Source organism: Lonchura striata, chromosome 10 (assembly GCF_050655825.1).
Source record: "Lonchura striata isolate lonStrDom1 chromosome 10, ASM5065582v1, whole genome shotgun sequence".
Lineage (NCBI taxonomy): Eukaryota > Metazoa > Chordata > Aves > Passeriformes > Estrildidae > Lonchura > Lonchura striata.
In genome coordinates, this window is record NC_140712.1 from 15,258,681 (window position 1) to 15,275,563 (window position 16,883).

The window sequence follows — 16,883 nt, forward strand, 5'->3', positions numbered from 1 at the left end:
AAGTAAATGCTTAAGGAGACAAATGAGGTTTGGTTCCCAGTGATCCAGAAGATGGTCAAGTGAGGACAGAAGCGTAGTGACACCTCTAGAGTGCACTGTGGATGGTTAGGGCAGGCTGGGGCTCAGTCTGGTATAAAGGCTGGGAGGAAAATGCTATTTACCACAAATAAAGGCTTCATGGTCAGACTGCAAATGTGACAGTAAGGAAAAGGAAAAAAAATCTGCTTTGATTTTACTTAGGTGAAGATTGGCTTGTATCCATGAGAAGCTAAAAAAGGAAGAGAGACCAATGAGATATGGGAAAGAACGTTTCCACTAAAAATAATTCTGAGCAGAACAAATGCAACCCAGAAGAAAAAATTTTAAATATGTTAGAGCATTCAGCAAAAACTAGTTGCAGTGATGGTGAGGACTCCATAAAGCATCAGACCTATATAGTAAGTGGGGAAAGAAGTGTTGTGCAGAGTCAGAAAAACTATGTAAACTGAGTTGATAAAGAATGATTCAAAGGTCCAAAACTAGCTGATAAGTTGAAAAGGACAGAAAAGGAAGCAAGACCTTTGGATTTAGCCACAAGCCAATCATTAATTTTTTTAGGTCAATGTAAGTAGAGTGACCTTAGCAAAATCAACTGAATCAAAAAGCAAGAATCTGAGCAGAACTAGCATAAACTTCAATAGCATCAAGAACATTTCTTTTTGAAACTTGAAGAAATAATCCCAGTGTACTTTTTGGTATAAGAACAGTGTTTGATGCAATTATGTTACAAATGAGTCCTAACAAGCTGAGTGAGTTATGAGAAAATTCTGCAGTTGTATGAAGCTGGGTAATGCATACTTGGTATTATGCCAATTAAAATAATTAACTTTTCTCTGAGAACTGTGTAAGTTCATGGAGAACTCATACTGTATTATTTGTCTTGGGAAACTGTAGTGTTTACATGTGTCAAAAAGACAAACTTCTGAATGAATAATTACCTAGTTGGATAAAACATAGTTACTTGTGTATCTAAGGCATGTAAAAACTGTGGCTGATTTGCTATTTGCTGTATTCTAAAACCACAGATTATGTTTTAATGTATGTAACCACTAGTGATATTTACCTTTTCCTCCTACCAATATGTGTGCTGAGTTCACCAGCACTACCTGCAATTGTGCATGTAGAAATACTGTTAAATATTGTGTCTGTTCAAGCCGTGCCCCACTGTAGGGGCTCTGGAGAGCAGAGCATAGGCTGGAGGAATATTGAGCAAGTCACTGCATGGATGATAAAGGCAGAACCAAAAATCACGTTGGGAGAAAGACACAGATACAGAGTCATTTGGATAAGAGTGATTTTTGGTATGTCTGCTTTTTACATAGCAAAGTGAAATTATTTAAAGCGAACTTACGTGCAAAGTAGAGAAAATGCAGAATAGGCTAATTGGGATATGCTAAATGTAAGTAGAGCTGGTTGCAAACACATTTCTTGTTGTAGACTGTTTCTGTTGAGATAGAGGTATTTTTGAAGATAAGTCTGTTGACTTTATCATGGAGAGGTTTTGCAGGGAAACTTATGTTCAGGTCTACTAGGAGCTAACCAGTTTAGGTTTTAATTTTAGGATGGTTTTTCATCATATCACAGTATGTATTTTGAGAAGCCAGAATTTGAAATTGTTTGGGATATTCTTGAAACACTCCTTTAGTAATTACAGAATTCAAACATTTTTTAGGTGAATCACGAACTCTGTAGGTTGTAATCTAAAGATCTGAATTCTTAATGTATGAAATACTAGAATTTTTGGTAAAGTTGAATTTGTTGACTACAGGTTTAATGAAGAATCTGCATACTTGATGACTAAAAATAACTGTATGATGCACTTCAGTACACATTTTAGAGAAAAATTTTAAAACGTGACTTTCTCCAAGCCAGGTCGCTGCTGAAGAACCCTTCGTGGAAAAGACATCCAGGTGTGCGGGCAGAAGCCGTCGGTCAGCTCTGGGGCTGTGCCTCCCGGGGCTGCCTCCGAGCCCGGCCGCTCCAGCTGCTCCTCCCTCGGGACTGCCGGGGGAGCCGGGCTGGGCAGAGCCGGGGAGCCGTGCCGGGATGGGGGGAGCCGTGCCGGGATCGGGGGAGCCGTGCCGGGATGGGGGGAGCCGTGCCGGGATGGGGGGAGCCGTGCCGGGATCGGGGGAGCCGTGCCGGGATGGGGGGAGCCGTGCCGGGATGGGGGGAGCCGTGCCGGGATGGGGGGAGCCGTGCCGGGATGTGGGGAGCCGTGCCGGGATCGGGGGAGCCGTGCCGGGATGGGGGGAGCCGTGCCGGGCCGGGGGGAGCCGTGCCGGGATCGGGGGAGCCGTGCCGGGATGGGGGGAGCCGTGCCGGGCCGGGGGGAGCCGTGCCGGGCCGGGGGGAGCCGTGCCGGGATCGGGGGAGCCGTGCCGGGATGGGGGGAGCCGTGCCGGGCCGGGGGGAGCCGTGCCGGGATGGGGGGAGCCGTGCCGGGACGGGGGGAGCCGTGCCGGGATGGGGGGAGCCGTGCCGGGCCGGGGGGAGCCGTGCCGGGCCGGGGGGAGCCGGGCCGGGCCGGGGGGAGCCGGGCCGGGCCGGGGGGAGCCGTGCCGGGCCGGGGGGAGCCGTGCCGGCCCCGCCCGGCCCCGCTGCGCTGCGGGCGGGCGCTGCCCCCGGGCGGGGCGGGCCGGGCGCGCATAAAGCGGAGCCGTCCCGAGCCGTGCCGTCCCGTCCCGTCCCGTGTCCGGCCGGCGGCGATGCTGCGAGTGCGGTGCCTGCGCGGGGGCAGCCGGGGGGCCGAGGCAGCGCATTACATCGGCTCCAGGGTTGGTGCCGCGCAGATCCGGGGCTGGGGCTGAGGATGCTCCGCGGGGCGGGTCCCTTGTGGCTCCGAGCCGGGAGGGTACGGGACGGCCGCAGGCTGAGGTTCAGCCAGCATCCTCCCGCCCCAGTCTGCCAGTGCCGCGTTCCGACCTCCTTACCCTTCTAAACTGAGCGTATCTTAAAAGGCAGCATTTCCTTTAAGCATCTGCTAGGCTGTGAATATATTCGAATGGCTGTAACAAGCCGTGTTTCTGTTAATAATGCTCCAAATAACATACATTGCTTTGGGATTACAGTGTTAAGGCATTTGTGGGCTGAGCTATAGCTTTTTATCTTTTGTAAGGGAAGCATAATTTTCGTTCTTATTTTTATTTTAAGCTTCGAGGAGCCTTTACAGGATGGGTGCAGCGAACTTTCCAGAGCACCCAGGCAGCTGCGGCCTCCCAGAACACCTGTGCTGCTGTTGACAAGGCTGCAAGCCCGGTGCCCAAGGGCTGCCTTGTTTGCTCATACAACGAATGGGATCCACTGGAAGAGGTCATCGTGGGAAGAGCTGAAAATGCTTGTGTCCCACCTTTTTCTGTGGAGGTTAAGGTAAACAATAAAATCTAACCTTAAATAGAAAATGTGGAATTTTAATCTAAAATTTGCTTAAGCTTTACAGTGAATAAGGTGTGGTGCTTACTCTTGGGAATTCTTCTCTCAAGGTAGTTGTTTACATCTGTGAAACTTTACAGCATAGCCATGTTGGTGAGGGATGTGCTTTTTTCTTTGGACTTTCAACTGAATTGGCTGTTTTAAGAGAAGTCACTAGCAGAGACATCCTCTAATATATGCAATCATCTCTAGTAATATAGTCCTGATGTTGTCAAAGCACCCACACAAATTTCTGAGATAGCTGGTTGGACTTTAATTTGGCTTGAAGCTGCAGTTTTTTACTACACTTGAAAAAAAGTGTAGTTTTCTACTTAATAGTCTGAGCAAGACTGAGTTCTGTAGCCATTAACCAACAAGACTCCTGTGTCAGACAGCTCTAAAGTAGTTTACTGAAACTCCTGTGAGCTACAGGGAATATTTTGTGGAAATACTTAATCCCCTGTTCTTCCAGGGTTTTTCTGTGCCTAAAACTGCATCAGTACCCTAAATAAATAATGATTCTTTGTTCTCTGGTATCTTGTATTTAAAACAGTAATACTCAAATAGTGAACTTGCTCCAGATTTTTGTGTTCTTCACCTGGACTTTAAAGTTGCTGATTATGTGTGTTACCTGCATTTGTGGGCATGTTCTTGAATATTTCATTGTTACAGTACAGCCACTACCTGCAGGGCAGCATGTCTATCACAACAAAATGAGCTGGCACATGGATTCTACCCAAGAGAACTTAGTAAAAATTTATAGGATAGACTGATAAAGTTGACTCAGAAAAAAAAAAAGAATTTTTATCTGACATTGAAAGCATGACAAACAAAGATACTGAAAATAAGTTTAAAGTCCTGGAAATGGTTGTTTAGGGAAAGTTTGAGATGTACTTATATAGAAGACTTCTCTTCCCTTAGCTCTCTCTCTCTCTATATATATAGTTTTTTGGTTTTTTTTAGAGTCTGTTTTGTGTATCCTAGCAGCTTCAGAGAAGGAGGTCAATGAGAGTTAGCATTTCTAATATACAAGTGTATGTATGTGCATTTATGTAGGACTGACATAATGAAGGTACAGAAAGAGTAAGCAAAAAAAAGTCTTAACATTTTACATTGTGATATTAAATGAGGCAAAATTCAGATCCTAAGCAGTGGTCAGGGGCTTGCTTTAGCACCAGAAAAAATATTTCAAGTGTTTATCTTGCTGAAGTGCCATATGCTATACAAGTTTTATTGCCTATTAAGCCATAGCTACTCACATGAGGTCAGAACTTCACTTTCTTTTACATGGGATATCAAAAGCTCAGTGAGGAGTGTCAAAGTATAAGATTGCCTCTGCAATTCAAATACCTATGACTTAGAGTTAAAGCGAGATTTAAATTTGCTTTATGTCAATTGCCAAGTCCACAACAAGTAATGGTAACAGAGCCAGTTGAGACGTGGTTTCCTCTAATTTTCACTGCCTTTGTCTTAAATATTGCTGCAGAAACTGCAACAGTAACACTGGGAGGGTGTTGCTGAATAATCCAAGCAGTAGTCCAGTCCTACATTGACATTATTATTATTATTAATTAATAGATTCATGATTGTTTAAATCTGCATGTGGCCAAGGGGTAAGGTGTGTCCTGTTCCTGCCCCTGGGAACAGCACAACTAGAGCTGCTGGGTATCATGTGCTGTCTGCGAGTGCATGAGGGTCACTGTTTATAAAAAATGCATTTTAAAACTAATGAATTCTACACTTATAAGGAAAATTCGAAGCTTTGGACCTGAGGCTCCAAAAAAATGTATCTCAAATTATAGCAGTTTGGTAAATACTTGTGTTGAAACTGTTTTAAGACTGTATGTGTGTTTATTTGCTAAATATTTAAATGCAGGATGTATGGCTGCATTCAGCACTCTTTTCTCCTTTGAGACAAGGGCCTGGTATACTCAAGTGTTTTTGCTGTGATGTGGGAATGATGTGCTTGGCATAAGAAGGAGGAAGGAAGGAATTGAATAGAGAGCCTTGCATCTCTGATGAATATTAATGAGCTGACACTTTATTGCATATCATTTTCAGAGCTTGAAATAGGGTATGTAGAGGTAAATAAAATATTTGAAAACTTGAAAAATGAAAAATCTTAACATTAATTAGGAGGATGTCCTGTTTGAATCAGCACTGCAATGAAAAATCCTGCAACTAAGACGTATTCTGAAGCAGTTGACTCAAGTAGTTGAACTTTATAGCTTTATATTCTGCAATGATTTTCAGTACATTTTGTGAATAATAACGTGTTTTGGGTGAGGAGTCAGATCCTTTTATCTTGAGTAAGAAGATGAGAGTGTGTACATGTGTTTACTATGGAATTAGGCAAAAAGAATTTTGATCTGAATTTAAGTTTTAATATCCTAAATTTATTAACTGTCTTTACTAGGTTAATGGTACATCTTGATAATGTTAATTGTTTTCCATGACAAATGTTTAAAGTAAATAGCAACTATAAGGAACAATAATGCTGTTTCTTAAGGAAAATCTTTCCTAGAACACTGTTAAATTTCTTTCCGAAAAGAAATAGTTTATTTTAAATGTGTCCTATCCATGGTCCTTTTTGAACATTCTGAACTCGCTTGTATGTCTGTGACCAAAGGGGCCTGAAATGTTAACCCTGATTTGCTTGAAATACATGTCCCAGCCATTTACCCTTTTTCCAGTTGTTTGGAAGGCAGGGAATATGAGACATGTTACAGTGCTAACCTTTATTCTGTTGTAACTTTAAGATTGCACCATCCTATTAGTGCAACACCAGTGTGGTTCATCAGGTTTGGAAAAAAGCAGTACTAGAGGACGAGGTGGAGAGAAAAACCACACCTCCTAGGGGTTGATGCTATTCACATATACCATGGCTGGCTCTGAAAATAACCAGCTCCAATCCCCAGACGAATTTATCTCATTAGCAGAACATGTCTCCATAGGAATGCTGAGCACTTAATGTGCTCTGCATGTGACTGCTGACCAGCTGGCAAATTTGAGGTGCTCAAATTACCCAAGCCCTCACTTACAGAAAAAGAATAAATTCCCTCAGGAAGGATGGGAAGAAGCTTCAGTACTGGAGGAGCAGGATGGCTCTGTAAATGCTAAGGCTGAATTTTCTTTCTTCTCTGTTACCTCTATAGCATGAGGCAAATCTCCAGAAACAGCAGAGGAATAGCCTGGATTGCTAAAGGGGATCAGGCATGCCTTCAGATGGATGGCCCTGCCTGCTCGGGGCTCAGTGGCAGTGGTAGTACAAAGGAACATCATCGCTCTGGTTTTGGGGAGAACATTGAGTTCTGGGCGGTGGTCAGGACTGCAGGGTCAGGAGACACCCTCAGGTTGTCTTCTTCTACATCCCCTTGCTGTCCTTCCAACTTGCTGTCATTCCAGAAGGGCTCCATAGGCACTTGCATCTCAGCTAACAGTGGCATGCCAGAGGAGGATCAGATACATCAAACTGAGGCAGCATTATTTGTTTTGATTATGTGTCTGGTTTTATGTGTCCCCATGAGAACTGGGACATTATTTTGATTTTGTTTTTAATTTAAGAAGGCTATCACAGCATTTCAGCAGAGGATTTAGGTCTGTAAATGATGAACATGCTTCAATCCAACCCTGGCAGGTGAATTTAGCATCTTTTGCCTCTTTTAGACTGCTGCTGCACCTGAAAAATGGCCCCTTCTGGCAAACAAAGCATGGTACCTGTACTTGGGATGGCTTTAGAATTTCTGATGTCACCATTGTGACATTACTGAAGTGATGTTGTAAGAAGGTGACTACAGACATGTGCATGTTGCAGATGCTCTCAAGGTGGTTTTAATTTAAAAACATGTCTGATAGCTTTATTAAATAGAGAGTCTACAGTGTTTGCCATATTTGGAGTGTTTGCAAAGGTTTTCTGTAATAGGGACCAAATGGGCACTTGGCAACACTAGTCACTCAATACTTACTAAAATGTGATGTAGTCAAAATATTGCAGGAACAGATAAAATTCGCACTCAAATATTAGGATCAAGAACAAGATACTTTAAACTTTAAGAATTGCATCTTGAGCATCTATTTCACTCCAAAATAACTGGTGCTTATTCTTTGTCACTTCATGTCCTTTTGTTCTAGGCAAACACTTACGAAAAATATTGGGGATTTTACCAGAAATTTGGAGGCCAGGGTTTCCCCAAAGACCATTTAAAAAAAGCTATTGCTGAAATTGAAGAGATGTGCAATATTTTGAAGGGAGAAGGTGTTATTGTCAAGAGGCCTGATCCAATTGACTGGTCTGTGAAGTATAAAACACCCGATTTTGAGTCTACAGGTAAATGGTTTTCCATCATTGAAGGTCTTGTCTGTTTAGCTCTTGTCTGAGACATTTTGAATGTCATCTAGTCTACCTTCTAGCTAGGAGCAGGATTATCATCAGCACTGAGATCAGCAACTGTTTTCTGTAGCTAAGACGTGGAAGATCTCCAGGGATGGAGATTCTGCCACCAGATTTGGTGACCAGTTTCAGTGCTGGGTGAATTTCCTGATGGGAGACCTTTGCCTGACACCCAATCTGAACTTCCCACACCAGCCACTCTTGCCAGATTCCCTCTTGTGTTGTCACTGCCACTGCCAAGAAGTGCTAATCTGTCATGGCCCTCAAATGGCTGTAGAATGTTTCTGCTTTGTCCCCTACATGAAAGTCAAGTGCTCAAAGTCCCTCTGACCCTCCTGATAGCTCTTTGTTGCATCCTGGAGTTGGATCCATTTTAAACTATGGAAGACAAAACAGTTGGAGGCAACACTTTACCAGGAAGATCCTCACTAGTGTCAAGGAAATTGGAATGTCCCTTTACCTACACACATTCCTCCATGCATGGTTATCTGCAGTGAGAGCACACTGGCTCACCAGGCTTTGCATCAAGTGTAGTCCTCAGGCTTCTTTCATGTAAAATATATTGTTAATTTTTTCTAGTAGAATTCAAATTAGTTGAAGAACAGATAATGTTAAGGAAAAGTCTAATGGGACTGCTTTCTGCACCAGTTCTGTGTTCCATCAAATTCCTCTTCTGTGCTATTACTTTTAAAAAGGATACTAAATAAAGAAATGCTGTTCACTTGGAAAATTTGCTGCCCATCGTCACTTTTTAAAGCCATCTGGGTAGTGCATAATCCTTGGTCTAGGGAATTTTCATTATCCCAGTCATGAAGTGGAGGCTTGGTGGTGGATGGCTTTCATCTGGCTGTGAATCTGTTGTGAGTGAGGTTTTGTAGCCAAAGTTCTGCGTATTTTGAATGAAAAATATTACTTTGAAAAATTACTGAAGAATGTAAGGACCTGATATTATGTACTGGCTCCTTCACATTGCTAAGAATTATTTTTGCAATTATTTTGGATAGGAACAATGGTAAAAAGAAAGGGAAAAGTGCCTGAGCAGAAAGAGCTGAGAAAGGCATATTTGTCTCATTAATGGCCACTTTCCTTTCAGGTATGTATGCTGCCATGCCAAGAGACATCCTGTTAGTGGTGGGAAATGAAATTATTGAAGCACCTATGGCTTGGCGTGCTCGGTTCTTTGAGTACAGGGCATATAGACGACTAATCAAAGATTATTTCAACAGTGGTGCTAAGTGGACAACTGCCCCAAAACCCACAATGGCAGATGAACTCTACGATCAGGTACTGTTCTAATTTTCCTTCAGAACTTCACTTCTCATTATACAGAATTTTGTTGATAGTTTCCATCTGATGTTTAGGATTCACAAAAATGTGAGGAGGAATGGCACAAAACAACTCTGGACACTTGTTTTCTTTTCTAGTGTATGCAAACATGCTGTGGCCTTTCCAGCTGAAACTCAGTGTGTGCAGTTAGAGAACAAAGAACAGGAAGTTGTGTCTATTAAATTCCTCTGCTTTGAATTGTTTTGGTTACTGGCTATAACTAAGCATTACTAAAGAGGAAGGAATGCTAGAAAAACATCACAGAGATTACTTTCAAGAATAAAGATTCCCTGAGAATGTCCATATGTCCTTCACTTTCCTGCATTAGGAAAGTGAGGAAGAATATATATTTTGTCAAAGAAAAAAACTCAACTCATAATCCTTATTTTGCATGATGATTGGTATTTTGAAAGTTACATAAAAGAAATAGTGAAGGATCTAAACTGTATTTATCATCAAAATATTTTAGTGAATAGTTTCTTAATTTTTTTCCTAGTAATTTTGACTTGGAAAATTGTGGTAGTTTCCTATAAGTCCCCAAATGCATCAGAACCTTGGTGACAGCATTTACAATAAATGCAGTGAACTAATTGTGAAATGATTGCCACTTTCTGGGAACAGTGTCATCAATGATACAAAGGAGACTTTGTTAAACAAAATTACCTTAGTGTCACCCTCAGTATTAGAGAACTTCTAAAGCCTGTAACTATTTATGTGGTATTTTTCATTTGTGATGGATTTTTGCATCTCACTTGTTCTAAATTGCCTTGTTTAATTTTAAAATTATTTGTAATAATAAAGATCCATCTTCTAGCTTGAAGTTCTGCTCCATTCTAAAATGTGGAAGAGTGAGGAGTCCACATTCCTTAGGAAATAGCTTCCAGTCCAGTATTTCTGTCAGTGTGCAGTGATTTGTTGGACTAGTATTAAACTCCACTGGTAATGAATACTTTTGATCTGGTTCTGAAGACCAATTAATTTCTTGTTATAACTCTTGTCTCTTATCTCATGGCCTATTCTTGAATGTGTTTAAAGCCTTTCATTTTTATGTCCACATTTAGATTTTCTTTTCTATTCTAATAAGAAGTAACCAGACCACCTCGCAACACACTAGCTATCAATATTAATACATTTTCCTAATTTCAAATTACTCCTCACTTGCAAATTATTTGAGAACTTTCTTTTAACATCTCCAACCTAAAGTTGTTTTTCTCTTCTCTACAACTAGAATTATCCAATCCACTCTGTGGAAGACAGGCACAAACTGGCTGCTCAGGGAAAATTTGTAACCACTGAATTTGAGCCATGCTTTGATGCTGCTGACTTCATTAGAGCTGGAAGAGATATATTTGTACAAAGGAGCCAGGTAAACAAAGCTTTCTTTCAACAGTTTTGGTATCTCTCTTAGAGACTGGTATTTTTCTTTTGAAATGCCTGAGCAATGTTAAAATAAGAGTTGGCAAAAGAAGTTGCTCTTCACAGAATGTTTGATATACAGGATAAGACTGCCTTCCAGGTAAGGGGTTAGCTACAGGCACAAAATTCTCTATTAATATTGGCTTTAAATATTTAATGAAATAAAACCTTAGACAAAGTAAACCTGGATGCAGTTTATATTCTAGCCTAGTAAAGCTTAATTTGTCTTGTTTTTCAGGTTACAAACTACATGGGTATTGAATGGATGAGGCGACACCTTGCACCAGACTACAGAGTGCATATAATATCCTTTAAGGATCCCAACCCTATGCACATTGATGCCACTTTTAATATCATTGGGCCTGGTCTTGTGCTTTCTAACCCAGACCGTCCCTGCCATCAGGTGAGAGTGTACAATGGGTGAAAGGGTTTTGTGTTTAAAAACCACTTAGCTGGGTTAATTCCCTGCTGGGTAATTACTCTTCCACACATTCCATTGTGTGTGTTGCTTCCTAAGTCCATGGTTAAATATGATGGAAGTAAAATAATTTTTAAAGATGTATCAAAGCAACCACTTGGGATATACTACTTCTCTGAACACTTCCATGCTTAAATATTTCAATTGTATCCTAAGAGAAACTGAAGGGCTTCTACTGCTCAGATGACAAATCTCCCTTTTTATTCTTATTTTGGAAGCCATTCCTTTGGTATTAATTGAACCAATTGATTGCATACCATTGCAATGGTAGTTGCTCGGTCATAGAGCTTTGAATACCTTCTGAAGGGTAGGGAAGAGATGTATAAAACCTGCTATTGCACTGAGAAAAAGCTAATATTGCTGAGCAGCACAATGAGATCAGCAAACCTTCCAGAGGGTGAGAGCTCATCTCTGCTACAGTCATGCTCCTGCACTGCAGTGCTGGAGGATTTTGTGAGGATCCCCGTGGCTTCAGAAGCTGCACAGGGAATAGCTGAGCTGGCTCTGAAGCAGAGGGGCAGAGCCATGTGCAGAGCACAGCTCCTGAAAGCAGCGTCAGCCTCTCTTAGCAAGTGGTTTCAATGCAAAAAGTCTGGTTGAATTGCTGCCTCCTTTAACACCCATTTTGAGAATATAGTTTTTAATACTATCTTATTTTTTCCTCTCCTTTTCCCTTCCACAGTTTTTCATAGTGTTACTTGGAAGAGGATGTTCTTCTTGATCTTGTATCAAACCTATGTTCTGGGACTTTTTTTTTCCAGGGAAAACTGCTGTCTTTGTAGATAGAAAAGATAAATGCAGCTTGCTTTCACAAAAACTGGTTTGGCCGTTCTGGATGGCCGGGGAGCGGTGGGGTGTGTGTGAAAGGTGCCGATGAAAGGGGACTTTTCTTGAATGGTGCCGATGAAAAGGAGCTTTTCTCTCAAATTCTGGCAGGCAGGGCTGGTTATTAATTGCTCGGGATTTGAGCTCCACCTCGTGGTAACGCTGGAACACCCACGAATACTCTTCCAGCTATTCAGACAATGAAAAGTCAATTCTCCTTCGCCAAATTATCCTCCTCTTATTTTTAACTTAATTGTGCAAATCTTAGAGACATAAATTATTCCTTGGGATGCCCTTACATTGTTCCCTTTGTTAAATGAGCTGCATAATTATTTTCTTATTAAGTGTGAAGGAAGTTATAAAGTGTGAATTTTGTGTTATTTCTGATGGGTTTGTTTTTAGAAACGTCAGTGTAACTTTTATAATCATATGGAAAGAAATAACACCAAAAAAATATAGTTGACTGTGTTTCAGTTGTTACCAATACCTTTACTTTACAAGCTCCAAACTGTAAATATAACCTTTTAACTTTAACATATCTAGCATATATAAAACCAATAGAAATAAATGTTATTGGTATGCAAAATTAAAAGACTTTAAAAAAATGCTTGTATGAAAACTGGGTTTGTAGATGAAGCCTGAATGAGGGCCAGAATAGTGAACTGAGGGCAGGGGATGTCATATTGGAATATTCTGGGGAAAATCTGGCATAGGTTGGAGGACATAATGATACTCTAAGAACTCTCTTGAGAATATATTTAAATTGCTCTTCCAGATTGAGCTCTTCAAGAAAGCTGGCTGGACTGTGATTCAACCCCCAGTGCCACTCATCCCAGATGGTATTGCCACCCTTCCTTTTCCATGGATTCCAAGAGTGTTCTTAAGGGTATGAATAAGGAGTAAGATTGGTACAGTACAAGGTTTGTTCTCCTGTTTTAGATCACCCACTGTGGATGTCTTCTAAGTGGCTCTCCATGAACGTCCTGATGCTGGATGAGAAACGGGTGATGGTGGATGCCAATGAGACATCGATTCAGAAGATGTTTGAAAAGCTGGGTATGTCCTAACACACTTCTACACACACTTACAAGAAAATGATTGTGCTACTGGAAAAAGCACTGGAAAAAATACTCAAAGAGCTGGATTAGCAAGTAAGAATAATTCAGTGATTTTTGTCCTGAATATTTCAGTCACAGAAATTTGGTCTTCTTTTGCCCCCTACAGCTTGCAGCACATAAAGGTATGAGTAGCAACTACAGTTATTGCTAGGATGCCTTTGATGAGCTTTTTAAATGTAAACTGTCCAGTTTGAGGTCAACATCTGTCTTGCAGAGGTTGAGCGCACCTATTGCTGATGATGAATCCATGATTGCCAAAATTCTTCCTGATTTTTTTAGTTGCAAACTCTTTGTTTTGTACTTTAAAATGTCAAATTGTACTTTAAAATGTCAAATTAAGACCACTTAACCCAGATATTTCTGCTCATTTACAGAGAATCTCAGTCCTGTGAGATGTAACTTTATGAGAGCGTGGAATTCCTTCAGATATCTAGTGACAGGAGAACTGTATTTGAACATATGGAAGTCTTATTATGCACAGCTGCTCAGTCTTAAGTTGTTTTATTGCATGAACAAAGAGTCGAGGATTTAAATATACTTGAAAGTGCTTAAAGAATGAGGCTATTAATGCTAATCATGGCTTACCTTTCACCCTTGAACTTCACAGTCTGTGTAAGTTCTGAATAAATTCTGGTAGTCAGAAAGTTTGTAGGATTGAGATGGGTCTACTGGGAACAAAAGCATCGCTGACCTAGGAGATAAATTCTACTGAGCTTCTCCTCAGCTCCTGAAATTGCTGAGAAGCAAAAAAGGAAAATTCTGTAACAGAGAAGTTGTCTGACCCTTCTGTTGGGACTTCGTATCAGCTGAGCCACAGCTGAAACATCCATCAGAGCTGAAAAGAAGGGGTAGGAAGCTTAACCTAGGTAGTAAAAGCCTCTTATCCATTTCAGAGAAAAAGGGAGTCAGAGCTATCTACCTTGAATACTTCTTGTCTGGAGAGGCACTTGAAAGAGCACATTCAGTGTCTGACTTATAAATGAAAATTTATTTATGAAAATGTGTCCTGATCATATATCGTAGCAGAACTTCAGCTAATTCTTCACATACTGCAAAACCTGAATTTATCTTTTTAATACTGGCACGTCATAACACATCAGACACTGGCTGTGCTCCAGGCACTGTGTACTCCTGAGGGTATCACCAGAATAAACACGCCAGCTATGTTCCTGGTTTGTTCTCTGCCTAGAATTTGGGAAAACAAATTCTTAACAAACTAGTAGGAAATATCTTCCACACTTACATCTTGCCATGTGATCTGATAAAGCATCATCTAATGTTCTGATCAGAGATGAAGCCGAGAATCAAATTTTAAAGTGTGCCTTGCATAATTCTTCCAGGCATTTCTACAATTCGAGTGAACATTCGCCATGCCAATTCTCTGGGAGGTGGCTTCCACTGCTGGACGTGCGACATCCGCCGCCGTGGCACCCTGCAGTCCTACTTTGACTAGGAAAGAGCCCAATAGGTAGCAATGGTTCAGCTTCTAAAATAGGCATAGGAAATGAGCAAATCACTGTCACTCTCGTTAAAATGCCTGCATGAGCTCTAGTGCTTGGTAAGTGGTGTCCTCATAATGGCCTGGGTAATGTTTTATTCTTAACTGCACTTCACTTTCAGTAGGATAATTGAAATTACTTCCATCAGCAATACAGGTTTTCTGGCTGCCTTTTTGAAAGACATCCTTCATCTATGAAGCCTTTTCACATTGGCTTTGAATGTAAAACCTTGACAGGATAGCTAAAAGGTCTTGTTAGAATATCTTGGCCACTAATACTGGATATCTACCTCTGTCTAGTTACCTTATCAAATAGGCAGCTTGAAATGGGAAACTTGAGTAAATTTTTCTTATTCCTTTTAACTACTTCATCATGCTAATATATTCATGTCTAATAAAGTTGAAATAGATGCAACTGTATAGCTCCTTTAGGGAACCAAGTAATTTTATCATGTTTTTCATGTCTAGCCATACAGATATTTACAGAGAATTTTTAGTATGATCTTACTTTTAAGACATGTTCACTTGCTTGCCATGTTCTTCTACTTTTTCGTCTGATGCATATCATACACCTACTTTTTTATATTGCTTTTTGTATTGCTGAAATTTGGTTTTATTTAATTTTTATGTGTTTAAAATGATAGCTAATATTCTGCTTGTACAGGTTTCACTCTGAGTTGTTTACATAACTTAAAAAGAGGCACAAAAGAAAAACCCAACAATAACTCCCCCCACAACCTTAAGCTTCTGACATCTTACAACCCAGACTTCCTTCAGCTGTAGCAGATACAGAAATATGTATCAAACATGCCTGATGCCATGGAGGAATTTGAGTTTTGATTCCTGAATATGTACTTTTTATGCTAATAAAGTTTTTTGCATTCTCAATTTGTTGCCCTTCTATTCATGTGTAAGTATGAAATGTTGTGATGGATACAAAATACAGATGGAATTTTTTCCCCCTGTAAAACAGGTAACATCTTAAACTCCTGTATTATGCAGAAAACCTTTGTAATGTATTATTGACATACCATGTTTCTACTTCTGTTTTTCACAGAAGTATGACTGCTGGGGGAAAGTACCACTGATATTTCTTGCTACACTGTGGAGGAATCTACTCTTACAATGCCGTGTACCCTGACAGAAAAGATGTCAGGCAAAGCATGCTCATATACAAACTGTATGGCCATATTTTAGAGTTGGGTAGGGCTAAACAGATCAAATATCAACAATTTAGAATGGTTTGAAATATGGAAAGAGGTAATTAGACAGTTGCCAGCACTTAACAAGGTAGAGATTGTGTCTATTTTATCTCAAAAACCAAGGCTTTATAGACAATGGTAATTATCTATAAAAATAAATGGATAAATGTGGATTAATAAACATGTGCACCCTGGGTGCCTCCAGGATTTAAGAGACTATTTTTGTATCATGTTGCACGTGACACTGGCTTTATAAACATTTCTGCCTTCCCCCCCCCCCCCTTTTTTTTTTTGTTTATGCCTCATTATAATTATTTTTTAATTCTTAAACTGTGCACACAGTAGCAAGTCTTTCGGCTTGAACGCCACCATTATGTTTCTGAAGTTGTTTGGGGTTTTTTTCTGCCAGTAATACAAGTTCTTTTACCTAATCCATGGATCTCCTTGCTGGTTTGGGAACAGGCTTGTCTCTTAAGTCATCTTTCCTTCATCATGAAAGGCAAAGAAGTTGTTGCATTTGAGCAGAAGCTTCCTGTTCAATATCAGCAGTAGTGTCAGAATACAGATTGTAGACACACAGCAGCAGGAATCCACTGACCTGAGGATGTGTCACTACCATCATTATGGGACAGAGCAGGAGCTAGTGCTGTGAATATTTTTGGGATTTTCTCATACCTGACTCTTTCACTGAACATAAAGCCAGTCCATTTCCATGTTAAGTTGCAAGTGAACTACACTGGGTACTCCATGAGGCACAGCAAGGGTTAAAGAGTAAATGCCTGCTCCAGCCTACAAAAGCAAGGACTATTTAGGAACAATGTGGAATTCTCTCTAATCCTTCTGCAGACCAGGGAGGACAAAGTTTGTATCTCTCCTGCAACAGTAATATTTTCCCAGCAGTGCAGGGAGCAGTTAATTCACAGGTATGTTCACAGCTGTGCCTTGGGTGGGTGTGCATGTCTGAATTGCCAGATGTGAAACTGCCCTGTCTTACAATCTCCACTGTTAGCTGGAGATGTGATTGTGCAGCTATGGGAGAGAATTTATGAGGTAGAATGCAATGACAAAAAAAGTTCAAAGGTAAATTTTAAAGCTCTAAAGGGCCCTTCTTCATAGTGGAGTAACATGAAAAATGCTGATACGAGGCAACATTTTTTCCCAGTAACCTGTTCAAGAGGGA

At 40.8% G+C, this 16,883-nt stretch overlaps 1 protein-coding gene across 1 annotated transcript; it reads left to right on the plus strand.

The window, feature by feature from the left end:
- Positions 1 to 2,715: 2,715 nt before the first annotated feature.
- On the plus strand, positions 2,716 to 15,389 carry LOC110474262 (glycine amidinotransferase, mitochondrial). The gene is made up of 9 exons (XM_021537543.3): positions 2,716 to 2,816; positions 3,193 to 3,408; positions 7,582 to 7,777; positions 8,934 to 9,124; positions 10,395 to 10,532; positions 10,821 to 10,985; positions 12,661 to 12,724; positions 12,825 to 12,941; positions 14,344 to 15,389. Exons 1-9 carry the CDS (start codon positions 2,748 to 2,750, stop codon positions 14,454 to 14,456), a joined length of 1,269 nt encoding a protein of 422 aa, XP_021393218.1. The 5' UTR covers positions 2,716 to 2,747; the 3' UTR covers positions 14,457 to 15,389.
- The last annotated feature ends 1,494 nt before the right edge of the window (positions 15,390 to 16,883 follow it).